The sequence below is a fragment of the Heterodontus francisci genome, chromosome 14, assembly GCF_036365525.1.
Source record: "Heterodontus francisci isolate sHetFra1 chromosome 14, sHetFra1.hap1, whole genome shotgun sequence".
Lineage (NCBI taxonomy): Eukaryota > Metazoa > Chordata > Chondrichthyes > Heterodontiformes > Heterodontidae > Heterodontus > Heterodontus francisci.
The window spans coordinates 18,979,426-19,000,015 of NC_090384.1; the positions used below are offsets into that span (position 1 = coordinate 18,979,426).

The window sequence follows — 20,590 nt, forward strand, 5'->3', positions numbered from 1 at the left end:
GAAGTGGAACTAGAAAAGACAGTGCATTCCTCCCGCCTCAGTCATAATAATGAAAGCTGGAAGGATAGATTACTACTGGGGGCTGTGATTTTCCCCATTCAGCTCCAGATAACCTTCCACACCATAGCTCTGAAAGGCAGTATGGTCCCAGCTAGATAATCTGCACTGTTATTTGGTTCAACTCCTTCAGCATTACTGGTTACACTTCAGCAACCCTAAGGCTTGGCTCTGCCAGCCTGCACCTGAACTCTCTATACTATGTTAACTGGAATGTGTTCTTACAGGAAGAATGAATGTATATTGGGCAAATAGAAACCCTACTGGAGGGTGTAAAGATCTCAGTAACCTGGATTAGAGACAAGGTGATGAGTTCCCTATCCATTGGACAGCAATAAAAAACAAAACAAAAATTCTCTATTCTCAAAATGTCTGGACCTTCACATTGCCCTGAGATAGGAATCTGTCTCATTTTATTTTTTCTGTCCCACCGATGAAAGGAAAGCTAGGCGATACAGTGGTTCAGCACATCTATGTGAAACTACTCTGCGCTATCAAATGGCAGGAGGTGGTTTTATGTCTCTGATCACTCACAAAGTAGGAGGGGGAAGAAAAGCAGGGCTACTCTAGTATATCATGAGGATACCTGTTATAGAGCAATACTGAGAGAATCCTGGAAGGGGGGAGTCTGCCTGTGTTCATCAAGGAGGTTGGGGGAGTGGAAACGAAGAACCTTAGTTAGCAAGGAAAAGGAGGCAGGAAGGCCAATTTTTTAGTCAACATTTAATAAAATAATTGTCATCCCACAGGAAACATTTTAAAAGTTAATGATCTTACTTTGACCAGCAGGTACTTGCAGGCACCATGGAACCTATATCTATGTAAATCAAATGAAGTGACAAATGATCCTCCTTCAATTGAGCAGCTCCCCGTACATGGTTCACTAGTGCAGTTCCACTGGCCTATAGAACACAAACTGCAGGAAGAACAGAATTAACTGCATAAAATTCACACCATACTAAATGCAATTTATTGCCTAGTTTGTACTGATGTGCAATCAGCAGAGACTATGGAAAACAAAAGCAAAATATTGCAGATGCTGGAAATCTGAAATAAAGGGATACATTTACAAAATGACACTCTTGGTTAGGAAACCTTGCTGATGGGAGTGCACTCTGGGAGTTAAGCATAACAATTCCCCCAAATTTCCTTCCATTCTATTTCTAATGAACAGAAAATCATGTTGGTATGTGCTTGAATCTCCTACATACAGTCCTGGCAAGCAAATTACCCCTCTCATGATCTTCTAATTGCTTCATGTCATACATTGGATATCCAGTTGGATATGAACCATTGGTATATATTGATGGTGGAAGGGGAGATTGATGTTTTTTTGGGTTAAAATAGAAACCAATGTTCATATTGTCAGCAGCCTGTAACAAGAAGGTGCTGTCATAGTTAGTGCTAAAGGCGCCTGTCTTCTTGAAAATGTATTTGGCAAATACTTTCTATTTGGGGGAGAAAATATATCTGAAAAGGCCTGTGTCATCTTTATCATAATGATCCAATTTACATCATTGCTTTGTCCTATCAAAAGAAAAATAATTTGCTAAATGCTTTCTTGTTAAGATGCAGGTAACATCTGGCACTCCCTCCCAAATCCCCCTCAGTTCATGCTGACACTCTCTATAACTCCCTTGCAGATTATGCTGACGCTCTCTGTAACTCGGTCATGAACTCTCAGTTCATGTTGACATACTCTGGAACTCTGTGTCATATCATTTTGGCACTCTCTCCTAACTCTCAGATCAAGCTGACAGTCTCTCCTTACCCCCTCACGGTTTATGTGCCACTCTCCTTCCTCTCTCAGCCAACATACTGCCCTGCAACTTCTCTTTTACCCACCCCTCCCTGCCAAAGCACAACGACCAGCTTCAGTCCCCTTCCATCTCCTCTCATTACTATCCTTTTCACCTTTACTCTAATACTATTCATCCTATGTTAGGGAAAAGTTGAATGACTTGAGGACATTATGCACTGCTATATGGCAGAGTAAATGGAGTTGCAGAACAGGAAGCAGATGAATTACAAACGTGGTCCCACTGATTATCAAACAACCTTTCAGAGGCATGGTACCGTCTCTGCCTGTTTTGAAAAGTGAAACTTGTTTTACCAGGATTTGCACAAAGCATCCACTCTCTCTCCAGATGGATGAATTTTCCCATTTAAAACACAAGGACACTGTTGCTGCTTTACACACGAATCACCAATGAAGATTTTAGAATAATCTGTTCCTGTAGTAAATAAAAACAGTTGTCTGCATTTGTGTCATACATCTCTTAAAAATGATTAATGCTTCTGCCCACTTCTCCAACACAATACAGCTTATTTTCCCTCGTTGAAGTTCAGAGAGGAAAAGAGGGCGGAGGCTCATTACATCAAGTCCGTGCCCCCACACTACTGCCCAGAGATTTCATAGGCTTCCCCTAAAGGAATACATTGGTCTGGGGACTGGAGGGCGGGGCTGAGGCTTTGGGCTGGGGGGGGGGGGGGGGGGGTGGGGAGCGGTGGGGCTGGGGCTGCCACAGATGCATTTCAATGGCAATGACGTGAAAAGTGTTGTTCTCTTCCCTCCCACTTTATCTTTCTCATCTCCCACCTGAGATGGCCCTGCACTGGGACCTCTTCAGATCCCTCTCCCCGCAGCAGCGAGAAGACCCAGAGGCCAGGCACACAGCTCTAGGTCTCTTGGGAGCTATGGTAATGGTCCAGGACAGTAACTTGGGCAATATGAGGCCATCATAAGTGCAGTGCATTTTGGGGATACTGAGCCCATCGGGTGCCTTGGCACAGAGTGGGGTGTTTGTGAGAGAGAAAAAAAGTTCCTATAGATCATTGTATACCAACTTTTCATTGCAACACTTCATACTCATTCAAAACACTTCTGTTCACCACAACATTTCTTGCTAGTCCCTTGGGTTTCTAATTTTCTGTCCTCATACAATACCAGTATTTCTACTGTACTAGGCCATTCCTTTGTTCTCATACATCCATTTTGCTTTGATCATGAAATTCTAGCCTCATCAATCTGGCCAACTCCATACCTATTAGTTAATCCAGTAATTTAGCACAGGGGTTCTCAACCAGGAGGCTGTGGTCCCTTGGGATCCGCAAGAAGTTTTCAAGGGGTCTGCCAATCAGCATCTTTCAAGAATGAATGATTTTTAAAAGTCCCATTCTGCAAGCAGGGTTAAAACAAAAGAGCAAGACTTTTCACTACCAATGTCAAGGGTGCCTCATTTATTACTAAAAGTGAGTCCTCAAAATTGACTACATTTTTTTCTAATCCCCCAAAAAAGTCTAATTGAGTGCACCAATGCAAGGTTGGGCTGATGTTTTGCCAGCACCGGTGCTGATGTTGGAGGAGAGGAGACCCTGCCCCCTCTCCTCCCAAGATCAGTGACAGAAGGCAGCAGGTTCTTTTCCCAGCAGACTCTGTGCACCATGCTGGTATATCTAGTAAGAGGAGCAACAGGACTGCAGTTTGTTATCTGTTTTGTGGGGTAAATGGGCCAAGGATTAATCAGAGTTTTGGTGCATGTTCAGCTGGCTTTACCTTAGGTTTATATTTTCATTGTATTGCACAGTCAATGTTTGTGCTGATTGACGTGAAGTTTTGTGCTGGGAGCAGGAACACTTTTTCCTTTCAGGTGTAGCACAGATTAGATACTGGGTAAAGCGCCCTCTACTTTGTCCCATCAATATACTTAACCCCCAGCCTCTGACTTAAACCTGTCAATGCATGAGTTGGACACTTTGATTTCGCACATCATCTATGGTTTCTTGCTTCCTCTGCTAAAGACTGTGTGTCTACAGATCCAAGGGAAATGGCAGCTACATTATCCCCCGCCGCCTGTGGAGTTCTGGAGGCTGACTGGAAAATCTCAGTCAGCCCCCGACAACGGCTTCAAGAGGCCCTTGAGCAGCTCAATTGGCTACCTGCTGGTAGCTCTGCCACCGCCCCCCACCCCCAACCCCAACCCCCATCTCAGCTCTGGGAAAATGGCCCAGCGGTGGGATGGAGCCAGAGAACTTGCATACCAGCCAGCAATGTGAAATTCCATGCCCGCTTCCATTCCCACCCCTAGTGAGTGCTAGAAATCCAGCCCCATGCCCCTCGTGTTTGACAAATTGATTGGACCCCATTGTGTGGCATGACATGCCAAGGTTTTGGGCTCCAGTGCTGGAAATGCGACAGCATAGGACTGATGATACTTCAAGACATGAGGTAGGTATCATTTTAATAATGGAACCGGCAACAGAGGTGCATGTCCTGACTTCTTAAGGAAACCAGAACAGCACCCTACCATTCCAATGCAGAGGCGGGAAGCTAGATTATTTTAATGTGGCCTAGTCATAATGTAAATTTTTCAAAAACTTTCCCCCGAGAGCTTTCATTTTAAAATAATTTGACTCATCTAGGGCTGATTACCTTTGGCAAAAAATTTTGTTAGGCCATTTCCTAGATGCATGACCGAGCAGGCACTGCTTTTGTTGGGCTTAACAAGGCTGCAAAGGGGATGAAATCACAAGGTAACTCAATAGCACCTCCATAGATGCTTCAAAGTTGACTGCAGATGTGGGTGGGGCACGAACAGAAGTGTCCCCATTGACCTGAATTTCTGAGGCCAAATTCTGATGCATTCTGGTGCCATCCCAAATTCCTGGTACCTCCACTAGTCACAAGTCATTATGTGCATTCTCCAAATCCAGAAATTTTGACCCCTGTACCTGGACTGCCTACATTACCACAATGAATCCAATTATCGCTTTGAACTCTAACAATGGTAATCCTATCAAATAAATGAACATTCATCTCTCTGAACCAGTTTTAGAAAGCTAAGATTGGTAATATTTTCTCTCTTAGCTCCATACGTACTGCAAACTTTCACTTGTTTCATCCAGCCTGTCAATCGTAGCCCCCGGGCTTTACAAGCAAGAACATAAGAATGAATGGCGGAGCACATATAACCTTGAATATTTTCGTAGTTGCATACTTCATATTGACACCGCTGAAAATGAAAACATGTCGTGAGTTTCACAGGTACTTTCAGCAGAATCTGATTCTTCAACAATCGTATTGACAATTGACAATTCATTAACTGACATTAAGCTGGCAACTAATATGGGAGCCAAAAATAAATGAAGTTGAAATCTGGATTAAGTGCTGGAATGTGTGTGCCAGTGAACTCTGCTCCTGACCTCACCAAAATATAGGAGGTCAGGGTGAGGTCACTCATATTAAATAATTTCTGGCAAAAACCCAATAAGAGTGCATCTCGGGCACCCACCCTACAAATCCAGACACACACGCCTTGTAGTCATAGTTGTTTGGTCTTCTTGTAAAATGGGCTGATGTATTCCATTTGGAAACCTGCATCTTCATCAACAGAGGCCAAGATTTAGGTCTGGAGACCCAGATGGCCTTCAAGTCCAGGTCAGTCTGTCTGTCTTTCCTTTGATGTATCCCAGACCAGGAATAAAGAAACTCTGGCCTAGGAATAGAGGGCCTTCCCTTGGGCATGCAACCTTTGTTCCACCCAAACAAGTTCCCAGGGAAACAAGTGGAGAATGTTAGCCACAGTGCACCTACCACAGGATTTACAGCTCTAGTGCACTCAAAAACCTGTGAGCCCTGAATTCTGCCAGTAAAAATATTCTATAATGGCCATGCGATGCTCTGTGATCAACTTCGAAGGTCTCTGAATGCCTTTTTAATGTAAGAATTTTATAAACATGAAATTCTTTAAAAGATGAACCTATGACATAATGGTTGAAGACAATCTGAGAAACTTGAAATTGGTTCTATTTTATGTAGTACAACCTATTGATATTAGAAATTATTTCATTTTGTTATTTAATAACCTGTTAGGTTCGAAGCAATGGCAGAAAATTGAGTCAGCATACAGAACGGAGCAGGGGTAATAAATTAGTGTCTTCTACTTTGTCAGGGGAAACTCAAATATCACTGAGTGAAATTGACTGTTATTGGTGTGGTTAATGTTATCTATTGTAGACTCTGAGAAAGTTAGTGTGGCAGAGGGTAGTTCACTGTTTACCTAGTTTAAGCACTGAACCTTCCAACGATCATTTATGCACTGAGATGGTTTCGAGAAATGTAACAAGGATAATTCCATGATTAAAAACTCTAAAGATAACCACAGAACTAAATTTGCTTTCACTAGAGATACAAAAATTGAAACAAGGGCGTGTTCCAGGGCTTCAATAAAAAGTGTACAGCATGAATGATGTCTGAGATGGGAAATATAATTATGAGCAGCAGCTTGAGATACTAGGACTATTTCCACTGGAGAAAGGCAGGCCAACAAAGACTTAATAGAGACTTTTTTAAAATTATGAACAGTCTTTAATCAGGATAGACGATTTCCTCAGGCTGTTTTTTTTTTAAATTTGCTCTTGGGATGTAAGCGTCACTGTCAAAGCCAGCATTTGTTACCCATCAATGATGAACTATCATCAATTTAAAATTGTTGTGAAGGATGGGAGGAGGGAGGTTAGGAGAGATTTCTTTGCTGGGGATTGTTGGAGTATCGAACACTTTGCTACAGGGAGTAGTTTAGACTGAAACCATTGTACATTTTCTAGGAAAGATTGGATAGTTTTTGAAGTTGAGGAAGGTACAGGGTTTTTGAGAGACAATTGCTTGTTAGAGGATATCCAGAATTGACATAAATTAAGGTTCAAGAGGCAGCTCACCACCACCTTCTCGAGCGTAATTAGGGATGGGCAATAAATGCTGGCCTTGCCTTGACATGTCCAATAAATGAATTGAAAAAAATTTATTTTTATATCTGACCTTTCCTTTCCTTTTCTCTCTCTCTTCACTCTTATTAACTTAATTTCCATTCGCTGTTGCCAGGTATTAAGAGAATGCTGCAGGACAGATTACTTGAACCCTCACACAGGGCAGTGCAATGGAAATGCAGTAACATTTCCTAAGAGCAGTGAAAAGTTGTTTGCTCTTTTAAGATGCTTAATAGAGAAACCAAGAGATATGGGGGATCTGATACCTAGACCTTTAAAGATGTAACTGCCAGTTAAAAAGAAAATCTGGATTTTATACACAAGGTATTAGTTTCAATATCAGTCTCTAATTATACACACCACACACAGACAGAACGACAATCGTTACAGCCGAGAAGGTTCAGGGAAGACCCGATAGACGTGTTTAAAAATAATGATGAATTATTACAAGCTAAGTCAAATAAAACCTATTTCTACTGGTAACTTGAATTTAAGGTTGCAGCAAAATAATGAAGGGAGAAGTTAAAGAAAACATTTTGACGAGGGTTCTTAGGTCATAGAATGGTAGAAACAGAATCCACAATAGCTTTTAAGAGGGAAGGGGATAAATATATGAAAAAATAAAGGAGTGCAGGAAAAAAGAGGAATGGGACTCAGTGGAGAGCTCTTTCAGAAATGGCCTCTTCTTAAAATGCTATGATTATATGAACTATTATGTGAAGCTGCTGCCTTTTCCCCAAATGATGTATTTAGTCTTTTGTTTGTAGGACCCCTAACTCAAAACAAATAAAATTCTGCACTGTCTGGAAAGGTTTAATATTTAAAGATTATTCAAGAAATAAGAATTAAAAAAAAAATTACCTCAACATAGTCCATTGGGCCCACCAAGGCATGGCACCTTCCAAATATGCTGTTTTTATTCATCAGCTTCAAACAATATCGTTGTGCATAATCCACTATCAAACAGAAGGAGGTAATGTTACTGTTTTGTGAAGTTAGTGGGGCCAATTGCCCAATGCTGCTTTCAGGAAGCCACCCCCTTGAAGACTTCAGGCACATTTCATGGAATTAAACAGAGAGGCCAAATACCTGACAGCACTGCACACCAAATTCAGTGATCCTCAACATGTCTGGGTTTTTTCAGACTGCACTTCAAGCATCAACGGGCCTCTTACACAAATGTACATGGAATTATTCTAATTGACTGTGCGTCACAATGAATTACCTTTGATTTGCAGCCAATCAGCTCTTTGTGTGCTGCTCACCTCTTCAGAATGGGTGCTTGCCAGCTTTCGTGCAATTTGCTTCAAGATTGCCAGAAAGCTGGGACTGATTTTTATTTTTAGATAGCTATTTTCTTTTTGCTGCTTTTGTGACTTGTCAAGCTGATTCTGCATTAACTGATTTTGTGAGTTTATTTTTTATATAGTTAGCTCCTGAACTTCTGCACCAAGCTCCAGACACAGTGGGCTGAATTTTATAAGCGTGCCGGAAGTTGCAACAGCGCGCTCTGAGCTCGGCGGTCCACTTGCACTGATCCACTGTCGCTGAGCCCCTGCGATATTTCATGTGGGGGCTCATTTAAATGGAGGGGCAGAAAGGCTACCCCTGATGACGGAGATGTGTCGGCCGCTCTGTCCCTGGCAACGGTGACTGGCACCGCCGCGCAGGTGCCGGTGCCATTTTTAAAAGGCTTTGAGCTCTGACAGATTATTTGCATTTTTAAAGCCACCAGCACCTTTTATTTCAAAACAAATCATTTCATTACAAATCAAAGGCTCTCTTCCACCCCGACAATGATGTATATTTATTTCCCTCTCACCCCCACAACCTATTTTTGCCAATCCCGAGCTTTCAACCTCAAACTTTGAATTCTTTGCTATTCAACCCCTTCCCACCATTCCCTCAGCCAGTTGAATCAGTTTTTATCAGTTTTCACCGCACCCGCACCTCCACCCTGAGAATTTCACTTCTCCCCCCTCCTCACCAGTGTCATGCCTCCATGCGGACATCCGAAGCTGTGGGAGTTCTGGCCGGCAGCCGGAATATCGGTGTGGGATGGCCATCGGGACCAGGTAAGTTTATTTGCATGCATTCTTTCTTTCTTCTTTCTTCTTTTGGGCCTCCTTATCTCGAGAGACAATGGATACGCGCCTGGAGGTGGTCAGTGGTTTGTGAAGCAGCGCCTGGAGTGGCTATAAAGGCCAATTCTAGAGTGACAGGCTCTTCCACAGGTGCTGCAGAGAAATTTGTTTGTCGGGGCTATTACACAGTTGGCTCTCCCCTTGCGCCTCTGTCTTTTTTCCTGCCAACTGCTATGTCTCTTCGACTCGCCACATTTTAGCCCCGTCTTTACGGCTGCCCGCCAGCTCTGGCGAACGCTGGCAACTGACTCCCACAACTTGTGATCAATGTCACAGGATTTCATGTCGCGTTTGCAGACATCTTTAAAGCGGAGACATGGACGGCCGGTGGGTCTGATACCAGTGGCGAGCTCGCTGTACGATGTGTCTTTGGGGATCCTGCCATCTTCCATGCAGTTCACATGGCCAAGCCATCTCAAGCGCCGCTGACTCAGTAGTGTGTACAAGCTGGGGATGTTGGCTGCCTCGAGGACTTCTGTGTTGTGGATACGGTCCTGCCACCTGATGCCAAGTATTCTCCGGAGGCAGTGAAGATGGAATGAATTGAGACGTCGCTCTTGGCTGACATACGTTGTCCAGGCCTCGCTGCCATAGAGCAAGGTACTGAGGCATGCATTAACTTTCAACAACATATGGGACTGCACCGAGGCCTCACCACCGTCGTAAAATGCGGCGGGGCCTTCTCTGTGTTGGGGGTCATGGCATGCCTCTCCCGGAAGAAATTTTCTGGCCCCCCCCACCCCCCACCCCCAAGACCCCTGATGCCAGGGGCTAGTAAAATTCAGCTCAGTAACGTTGGCCCAGATTTTGCTGGCAAAACAGCAGTGAAGATAATGCTCGCTGTTATTTAAGCTGAAGTTGCACAGCAACGTTAGACGAGGGGCCAATGAGCGAGTAAATGACAATACCCAAAGGTTGTTCCAAGATGCGCTTGCTGCTCTGCCGATAGCTTTGTAAAAATGGCTTCTGTCTGCCTTACCATTGAAATGTATTGAATGTTGTGAGGTTGCTCTATTTCTGCAGTTATTACAAAATAAACTGGCCACAGGAAGTTGCATCTTGTCCATTCCAGTCGAAGCACTCTATTAATGTTATAGCTATTACTTTATAACTATTACAGTCAATCAGCCTCTCTGGTATTGATAATTAATTATTAAAGTATAAAGTCTCATTCCTTCAGGTATTAATTGTTGGAAATTTTAAAAATGTTAAATTTAATTGTTTTTAATGTTTTATTTTTCCTTTCTGTCTTTCTTCTCTTTCTAAATCCAGTCTTTCTTTCCTTCTCTTTATTTCTCTTTCTGTATTTGATTTGACATTGAATTCACAATTCTAACTGAAACTTCATTCTCAGTCTCTCATTGCTAATTTCAGAATCCTTCAATCTCGTTGGTAAAGGAGATACAGTTACGTGGCCCATTCACTTCAAGTTTCAGATGCCTTGTCAATCTTAGCAGCTTGCACTTTCAGTAAACTGCCAAGCAAAGTATTTCAAAGACTAAACATGCAAGGGCAAGTCTAGCTAATAACAGGCACTCCTACTTGGCCTCCTACAGCAAAATCTGGGCCACTGTTTCTCCTGCCAGCTGCCAACCTTAGCTCCAACTAGACTACTGAGCATGGGAACTCCATTCAGCCTTCCAATGGTAATCATAGATTATGAAGATGAAAGTGAATAAGGGGAGCTCCTGCAGAGGGAATAAGTCAAGGTGCATTTGGGCCTCAGATATCTGGCACCCACTCATAATCCCCCAGACAATCCTACTGTGTCATTTCCGAGGAGAACTACCTTTGTTGTCTCTGACTCACATGGGGAGTCTGCCACTGTTCTGCCATCTACTCGATGCACAGGGATAGCCCTGGCCTGTTTCAGTGAAAGTCACTACATCATTCAACTTTTATTGGATCATTCCTGTCACGAGTACTGGCATTGCCTAAGTTAATCAAACGCTGGTCCACCAATGCAAGTAACAAGGTCTTGTTTGCCAGGGGAATCCTTTTGTAACTTTCCACTTTTAGCAGGTGGTCGGCTTCCCTAAAGAACAGGCCCTCACTAATGTCACACATGTAGTCACCATGGTCCCTAACAATAACCCTTGGCACTTATCATTAAGAAAGGCTTTTCATTTCATTATAGAATCATAGAATGATTACAACAGGCTATTCAGCCTGTCATGCCCATGCCAACTCTCTGCAAGAGCAACTCAGCTAGTCCCACTCTCCCATCTTTTCCCCATAGTCCTGCAATTTCTTTCTCTTCAGATAACTTATCAAATTCCTTTTTGAAAGCCACAATTGAATCTGCCTCCATCACACACTCGTGCAGTACATTCCAGATCCTAACCAATCGCTACACAAGAAAGTTTTTCGTCATGTCACCTTTGGTTATTTTGCCATTCACCTCAAATCAGTTTCTTTTGGTTCTCAACCCCTCTGCCAATGGGAACAGTTTCTCCCTATCTACATGACTTTGAACACCTCTATCAAATCTCCTCTCAACCTTCTCTTCTCTAAGGAGAACAGCCCCATCTTCGAGTCATAAAATGATTACGGCACAGAAGGAGGCCATAGAGTCCATGCTGACTCTCTGTAGAACAATCCAATCTGTCCTATTCCCCCTCACTATCCCCATAGCCTTGCAAGTTTATTTCCCTCAAGTGGTCATCAAATTTCCTTTTGAAAGCATTCATCGTCTCTGCTTCCACCAGCCTTCATAGGCAATAGGTTCCAGTTCAATAGCACTCGCTGCGTAAAACGTCCTTCCAAACATCCCCCCTGCATCTCTTGTCCAAAACATTAAATCTATGTCCCCTAGTAGTTGTACCATCAACTAATGGGAACAGCTTTTCTTTGTCTACCTTATCTAAAAGTGTCATAATCTTGCACACCTCTATTAAATCTTTCCTCAATCTCCTTTGCTCCAGGTGAACAACCTCAGCGCCTCCAACCTAATCTTGTAGCTAAAATTCCACATCCCTGGAACCATTCTGGTAAATCTCTTCTACACCCTTTCAAGGACCCTCACATCTTCCGAAAGTGCGGTGACCACAATTCGTTGCAATACTCTTGTGGCCGAACCAAAGGTTCAGCATAACTTCCCGACTTTTGTACTCAATACTTCTATTAATGAAGCCCAAGCTCCCATATGTTTTGCTACGTACTCTCAATATGTCCTGCCACCTTCAAACATCTATGAACATGAACTCCCAGGTACCTCTGTTCCTGTACACTCTTTAGAACTGTGGCATTTAGTCTATATTGCCTCTTCCTATCCCTTCAGCCAAAATGCATCACCTCACACTTCTCTGTTTTAAATTCCATCTGCCATTTGTCTGCCCATTCTGGAAGCCTATTTATGTCCTGTTGCAGTCGATTGGTATCATCCTCAGTAGGTGCCACACCTCCAGGTTTGGTATCATTGGCAAATTTTGAAATTTTACTCTGTGTTCAGATAACCATGTCATTACATAAAAGCCATGTTCCTAGCACCTGAACCTTGGGGAACACCACTGTCTACCATCCTCAAGGCTGAAAAACAATCATTTACCACAACTCGCGTTTTCTGTCCTTAAGCCAATTTTTTTTATCCAAGCTGACACTGACCCTTCTGTTCCACAAAGCTCAATTTTGTTTACCAGCCTTTTGATGTGGTATTTTGTCAAACATTTTCTTAAAATCCATATAGACAGCATCCACCGCATTCCCTTCATCATACAAACATACGAATTCGGAGCAGGAATAGGCCATTCGGCCCCTTCAAGCTTGCTCTGTCATTTAATAAGATCATGGCTAAAATGATTGTGGTGTCAATTCCTCTTTTCCGCCTACCCCCGATACCCTTTGACTCCTTTGTTAGTCAAGAATTTATCTGCCTCTGCCTTAAAAATATTCAATGACCTGCCACCACTGCTCTCTGGGGAAGAGAGTTCCAAAGACTCTCAACCCTCTGAGAGAAAAGATTCTCCTCATCTTCATCTTAAATGGGCAACCCTTAGTTTTAAACTATGTCCCCTAATTCTAGTCGCTCCCACAAGGGGAAACATCCATTCAGCAACCACCCTGTCAAGTCCCCTCAGAATCTTATATGTTTTAATAAGATTACCTCTCATTCTACTGAACTCCAATGGATACAGACTGAACCTGTCCAACCTTTCTTCATAAGATACACCCCCATCCCGGGCATCAATCGAGTGAACCTTCTCCGAACTGCCTGTAATGCATTTATATTCTTTCTTAAATAAAGAGACCAAAACTGTACACAGTACTCCAGATGTGGTCTCACCAATTCCCTGTACAACTGTAGCAAAACATCCCTATATATTCTATTGCCCTTGCAACACTTAGGTGCTACTCTATGCCTCTAATCACTTGCTGTAATTGCATACCAACTTTTTGTGATTCAGATCCCTCTGTACCTCAGTTCTGCAATCTCCCTCTATTTAAATAATATGCTGCTTTACTATTTTTCCTGCCAAAGTTGATAAGTTCATATTTTCCCACATTATTCTCCACTTGCCAATTTTTTGCCCATTCACTTAACCTATCTTTATCCCTTTGCAGACTCCTTATGCCCTCTTCACAACGTACTTTCCTACCTATTTTTGTGTCGTCAGCAAATTTGGCAACCATACATTCGGTCCCTATATCCAAATCATTGATATAAATTGTAAATAGTTGAGGTCCCAACACTGATCCATATTGCACCCCACTCATCACATCTTGCCACCCGAAAATGACCCAGTTATGTCTGCTCTCTGTTTCCTGTTGGCTAATCAATCCTCAATCCATGCTAAAATGTTTCCCCTAATGCCAGGAGATCTTATTTTGCTCTTTGATATGGCACCTTGTCAAATGCCTTCTGGAAATCCAAGTACACCACATCCACAGGTTCCCCTTTATCCACATTGTTTGCTACTTCCTCAAAGAACTCCAACTAATTAGTCAAACTTGTGATCAATGTCACAGAACTTCATGTCACATTTGCAGACCTCTTTAAAGCGGAGACATGGACGGCCGGTGGGTCTGATACCAGTGACGAACTCGCTGTACAATGTGTCCTTGGGGATCCATACTGGTTCTCCTTAATTAACCTCTTTAAGTGCATATTGATTTTTTTTTTCCATGATTATTATCTCTAATATCTTACCCACCACTGATGTTAATCTGACCAGCTTGTCATTACTAGGAATGTCCTTACTCCTTTTCTTGAATAAGGGTATCAGGTTTGCCACTCTCCAATCCTTTGAATATATTTAAGGCTGAGATAGACAGATTTTAGGTCTCTAAGGGAATCAAGATATATGGGCAGTGGACGGGAAAGTAGAGTTGAGGCCAAAGATCAGCCGTAATCATATTGCATGGCGGGGAAGGTTAAGGGGCCATCTGGTCTATTCCTGCTGCTATTTCTTATGTTCTCCCCCATATCTAGGGAAGATTGGAAGATTATGGCAAGCCCTTCCACTATTTCCACTCCCACTTTCCTTCAGAAACCTTGGATACAAGCCATGCAGAGCAGGTGACTTATCCACTTTAAGCAAAACTAGCTTCTCCAATCTATCCACATAACTGAAGTCCCTCATTCTCGTAAATCTTTTCTGCACCCTCTTTATTGCCTTCACATCCTTCTACTCCAGTTGAGGCTGAAACAGTGTTTTATAAAGGTTCGCCATAATTTTCTCACTTTTGTACTCTATGCCTCTAATAAAGCCCAGGATCCTGTATGTTTTATCAACCACTTTCTCAACCTGCCATTCCACCATCAATGATTTGTGCACATACACTCACAGGACCCTCCCTGGTCTTATTGTATATTGCCTCTCCTTGTTCTTTCTATCAAAATGTATCACTTCACACTGCGCTGCATTACATTTTATCTGCCTTATGTCCACCCATTCTACCAGCCTGTCTATGTCCTCTTGAAGTCCATCACTATCCTCCTCAATTGTGTCATCCGCAAATCTTGAAATTGTGCCCTGCATACCCAAGTCAAGTTCATTAATATAGATCAAGAAAAGCAGTGGTCCTAATACCGCTCCTGGGGACCCCCATTATATAAAGGCCTGCACGGGTCTGCAAATGAGACCCGACGTTAGCCCAACAGAACCCCACCCAAGCCCAAGACCTACCCGGCTCGAGTCCTTCCATTTTTTTCCCGCGCCCGACCCGACCATCAGTTAACTTACCTTCTGTTTTTCACTTTGTTTCTTACCTGCACAAGCTTACAATAACTGTAACAAAACCACCTTTAAAGTCCAAAAAGTAAATTCACATTTGAGTCACTTACCTGAGCTGGTAATAGAGCATGTCCAATCCGGCCGGCCCGACCCGAGCCCAAGCCTGAATGCCGGACCCGGAAGTGCAACCCGACCCGAACCCGACACGTCGTGGGGTCCCGTTGGGTTGGGTTCGGGTCGGGTCGGGTAGCAGGCCTTTACCATTATATAACCTTCCTCCAGTCTGAAAAACAATCGTTCACCACTACTCGCTGTTTTTGGTCATTCAACTTAATCTCCAGGCTGCCATTGTCCCTTTTATTCCATGGTTTTAACTTTGCTGACGTGCCAATTCTGTGGCACTGTATCAAATGCCTTTTGGAAGTCCATGTACACCACATCAATTGCATTGCCCTCATCAACCATCTCTGTTCCCTCATCAACTAACTTGCTGGAGTTTTTTTGAACAGGATTTGCCTTTAACAAAGCCCTGCTGGCTTTTCTTAATTAATCCACATTTGTCCAACAGACTGTTAATTTGGTCCCCAATTATTGTTTCTCAAGGCTTTCCCAGCACTGAGATTAAACTAACTGGCCTGTAGTTGATGTGCTTGTCTTTCCATCCTTTTTTGAATAAGGATGTAACATTTGCAATTCTCCAGTCCCCTAACACCACCCCAGTATCTAAGGAGGATTGGAAGGTTATGGCCAGTGCCTCCACAATTTCCACCCTTACTTCCATCAGTATCCTTGGATACATCTGATCAGGTCCTGATGCCTTATCAACTTTAAGCACAGCCAGTCTTTTTAATACCTCCTCTTTATCAATTTTTAGCCCATCCAGTGCCTCAAGTACCTTCTCTTTCACTATGACTTGGGCAGGATCTTCTTCCTTGGTAAAGACAGATGCAAAGTAGCTCAACCGTGTTCTGTATCTCCATGCATAAATCCCCTTTTTGGTTTCTAATCAGCCCCACTCCTCCTCTCGCTACTTTTTTACTATTCATATGCCTATAAAAGACTTTTGGATTCCCTTTTATGTTAGTTGCCAGTCTCTTTTATTTCTTTTTTCACTTCCCCTCTGAACTTTCTGTACTCGGCCTGGTTCTCACTTACATTATCAATCTGGTATCTTTCATATGCACCCTTTTTCTGCATCATCTTACTCCCTATCCCTTTCACCATCCACGGAGCTCTGCCTTTGTTTGTCGTACCTTTCCCCCTTGTGGGAATGTACCTCGACTGTACCCGAGCTATCTTCTCCTTCAAGAGAGCTGATTGTTCAATTGCGGTTTTGCCTGCAAATCTTTGATTCCAATTTCTGATGAAGTTCTGATGAAGGGTCACTGATCTGAAAGTTTAAATCTGCTTCTCTCCACAGATACTGCCAGACCTGCTGAGTATTTCCAGCATTTCTTATTTTTATTTCAGATTTCCTGCATCTGCAGTATTTTGCTTTTATTTGATTCCAATTTACCTGGACCAGATCCGTTCTTGCCCCATTGAAATTGGCCATCTCCCAATTAACTATTTTTACTCTGGATTGCTCCATATCCTTTTGCATAGCTGACCTAAACCTTAAGATACAATGATCACTGTTCTCTAAATGTTCCCCTTCCGACACTTGATCTACTTGACTCACCTCATTCCTCAGAACCAGATCCAGCAATTCCTCGCTGGGTTGGAAACATATTGATGTAAAAAATTCTCTTGAACACACTTCAGAAATTCTTTCCCTTCTCTGTCATTTACACTATTACTTTCCTAGTCTATATCTGGATAAATAAATTCTCCCTTTATAACTACTCTATATTTTTTGCACCTCTCTGTAATTTCCTTGCAAATATGTTCCTCTGTATCTTTCCCACTAGTTGGTGGCCCAGAGAATACACCCAGTAGTGTAATGGTACCTCTATTGTTTTTTTTTTAGACCTAACCAAATAGATCTGTCCTTGACCCCTCTAGAACATCTTCCCTCTCCAGCATTGTAATGTTCTCCTTAATCAGTACTGCCACCCATCCTTGTTTCTTTCCTTCCCTACCTTTCCTGAATACCTTGTATCCAGGAATATTTAGTACCCAGTCCTGCCCTTTTTTGAGTCAGCTCTCCATTATCACCACAACATCATATTCCCACTTGGCTATCTGTGCCTGAGGCTCACCAATCTTATTTACCATGCTCCATGTGTTCTCATGCATGAACTGTAAACCTAACTTAGACATTATTTTATTTCCTCTTACTTTGACACCACCTAATACCTTAATCTTTCTTACCCTAGTGCTATCTGTCCATCCCAATTCTTTGCACACCTTGTTTCTCCTATCTAATGTTACATTCTGGTTCCCAACCCTCTGCCAGCTTAGTTTAAACTCTCCCCAATAGTTCTAGCAAACTGCCCCGCTTGGACAGTCGTTTTGGCCCTCTTGAGGTGCAACCTTATCCAGCCTCTAAACAAAGGTTCTACCTCTCCAGAACCAGTCCCAATGTCTCAGGAATCTAAAGTCATCCCTCCTGCACCATTTCTGTGGCCACACATCCATCTGCTCTATCCTCCTATTTCTATAGTCGGTAGCGCAAGGCACCAGAGGTAATCTGGAGATTACTACTTTCGAGAGCCTGCTTGCTAGTTTCTTTACCAGCTCCCTAAACTCTGTCTGAAGGACCTCATTCATTTTTCTACCTATGTTATTGTTACTGATGTGGATCACGATTGCTGGCTATTCACCCTCCCACCTCAGGCTGCTCTGCAGCCACTCAGTGACATTCTTGATCCTGGCACCAGGGAGGCACCACACATCTTGGATTCATGTTTGTGGCCACAGAAATGCCTGTCTGTTCCTCTAAATATAGAACCACCCCCCCCCCCCCCCACCATCCCAACACTACTGCTTCCCCAATCTTCCTCTGGCACCTCCAGTACAGCTAAGTCAGCTGTGGTTCCATGGACATGGCTCTGGCTGCACACCCCAGTGAAATAGTCACTCATACCAGTATTCAAAACTGCATAACGGTTGAAGAGTAAGGTACACTCCGGGGACTCCTGCACTACCCACCTGTTCCTCCTTGACTGCCTGGTGGTTACCCATTCCCTCTCTGCCTGCACACCCTTAAACTACGGGGTGACCACATATCCAGACACGTGCCATGCACATAGCTATCAGCCTTGTGAATGCACAACAGTGACACTAGCTGATGCTCAAGCTCCAAAACCTGAAGCTCAAGCTCCTTCAGCTGATGACACTTCCTGCATAAGTGGTTGTCCAGGACAGGAGAAGTTTCATGGAGTTCATGGAACAGGATGTGTATCGAATGAGACTAAGGTGCTAGCCAATGCCTCTATTTATTAGACTATTAACTGACTTAACAGAATTAAACTTGAGACTTAAATAAATACTCACCAGCTACTCACCAATCAGCTGCTTCCCTTGAGCTGCCATTATTTTATTTTATAGGGCAGTTAATTCAAGTAAAATGTAAGGCTTACATAGACTTAAGCCGACTTCAACATACCAAATTTAAAACTTACCGAACTTAAAAACCAATTGGGCAATCAACTGCATTTCTTAGTTTAACCCATTGCCCTCATTTATAGGAGTAAAAATGATGGTAATTCCAACCAATTACCTACTTGTTACCCTGTGATCTCTCTCCTTAATTTTTGTTCGCTGAATATTTGCTGCCTCCATATTGTATATTGTTTCTAGCAAATCAGATGCTAGGTTGAGCTTGGTTTACAGAGATCTAGAGTCATTATCAATCTGAACAGTAACTCCTTTATTATATTTACATGGACTATATACAGCTGCTACCTCTCATGATGCTTCTTGCTTCTTCCACAAGACCATTACACATGTGATCTCGTACATCATCATCACCATGGGAAGTGTTACTCTCACTGTCCCAACCACTAACCCTTCAGACCATTATACTACAGTTGCTGCTCCTGCTACCACCACTCAAGTCCACACACTTTGTGTCCGGGATCCTGTCTCCCACTCTATTTATTGCTGCTGACACCGCTTCTCCTGCTGCGCCTCTCAGGTCTATACTCTGTGGGCTGGATTTTGAGCTGGAGCCAGGGCTCCCAATAGCAGGCCAAAAAGGCAAGGGAAAGCCCATCTCTGTCTTTTTGCAGTCCCCGGAGCGATCCTCCGGTCCTTTACTTTCTAAGTTTCACAAGCAGGGATCCCTGTCCCGTTAAAGACGGGGATCCCGCCTCCAAGAGCTACCAGCCAATCAGAAGACTGCCAGCTCAACAGTAACGGCAGCGCCACCAGGAGCAGTGTCCACTGTCAGTACTGCAGATCCTCAGACCCAGGCCAGGGTGGTAGGTGAGCCAGATCACCATTCCGGAAGCCCTGGCAAGGGGGGTCTGGGGGGGGGGGTGGTTGTGCAGTCCAGTGGGAGGGGAGGTCCCAGGGAGTAAAGTGGTTCCTAGTGGGGGTCCTCCGTGGGCCACAAATTGCCCACCAAGCCCACAGGGAGGGCGCCACACGTGAAAAGGCATCCTCCCCGCATTGGTAAGTTCCCAGCTGTGGCGGGAAGAGGTCCTTAATTGGCCATTAATAGGCCACTTAAGAGTTCATTTGGCCTCTGAGTGGGAAGGCCATCATCAGCCTATTCTACCCCCAGAAAGATTGCTTGGCAACGGGCCCGCCACCCACTTCTGCCATCCCCCGCCACCAGTTGCAATGCTCCATGCACCCTAACTCCAAACCTGCCTCAGGGGCTACCCAAATCCCGGCCTGTGGGTGGAAGTTTGAGTGCTGTGGTGTTCCAGACGGCAACCGGAAGTTGGCATAATTTCCACTTGCACCGCAAATCCCATTTCACATGCGATTTTGTATGTAATTGAGCCATGCGGCAACTGGTGCCGGGGACACGTGGGATCATGCTGTGTGGGCAGCCGTTCATTGGTGGAACCTACTGTCACCTCTCAAGCACCATGATCACCATAGATATAAAACATTCTGTGCTTGCAGCCTCAAGAATCAGCAGCCTTCCTTTCATGTATCTTCAGATTAACTTAAACTGAAGCCTTTACTTCAATCAAAATGTTTTTGCCTCCCTTATTTTGTGAAGGTCACCACCAACTTCATATCATTTATTTTACCAGCAGCCAAAGTGAGTCACATGCCAGCCAGTAGGCAGAAACCAGCCCCACGGTTCAGTGATGCCTCCCTGCAAATTCTCCTCCGAGTCATCAGGGAAAGGCAGAAGGTCCTCTTCTTTGCAGATGGACTGTGAAGACCATGCCACCTCATTGAGCCAATCTGTATGGAGGTAGCAGAGGAGGTCTTGAACCATGGGGTGACATGTAGAACATGGGTGCAGTGCTGCAAGCGCATTGACTTGCTCAGATCGGAGAGGATAAGTGGTCTTGGCGAAGCTGCTCCATTGTTTATTTTCAT

General features: G+C 43.6%; 1 protein-coding gene across 1 annotated transcript in view; it reads right to left on the reverse strand.

Annotated features, from left to right (window-relative positions):
• LOC137377250 (mucin-6-like) overlaps positions 1 to 20,590 on the reverse strand; it is a 268,629-nt gene that overhangs the window by 127,212 nt on the left and 120,827 nt on the right. The window contains exons 12-15 of the mRNA XM_068046793.1: positions 7,684 to 7,778; positions 4,937 to 5,069; positions 2,171 to 2,291; positions 835 to 973 (exon numbers count right to left, since the gene is read on the reverse strand). Coding sequence (XP_067902894.1) covers positions 835 to 973; positions 2,171 to 2,291; positions 4,937 to 5,069; positions 7,684 to 7,778 — 488 coding nt within the window. The remainder of the gene's footprint in view (positions 1 to 834; positions 974 to 2,170; positions 2,292 to 4,936; positions 5,070 to 7,683; positions 7,779 to 20,590) is intronic.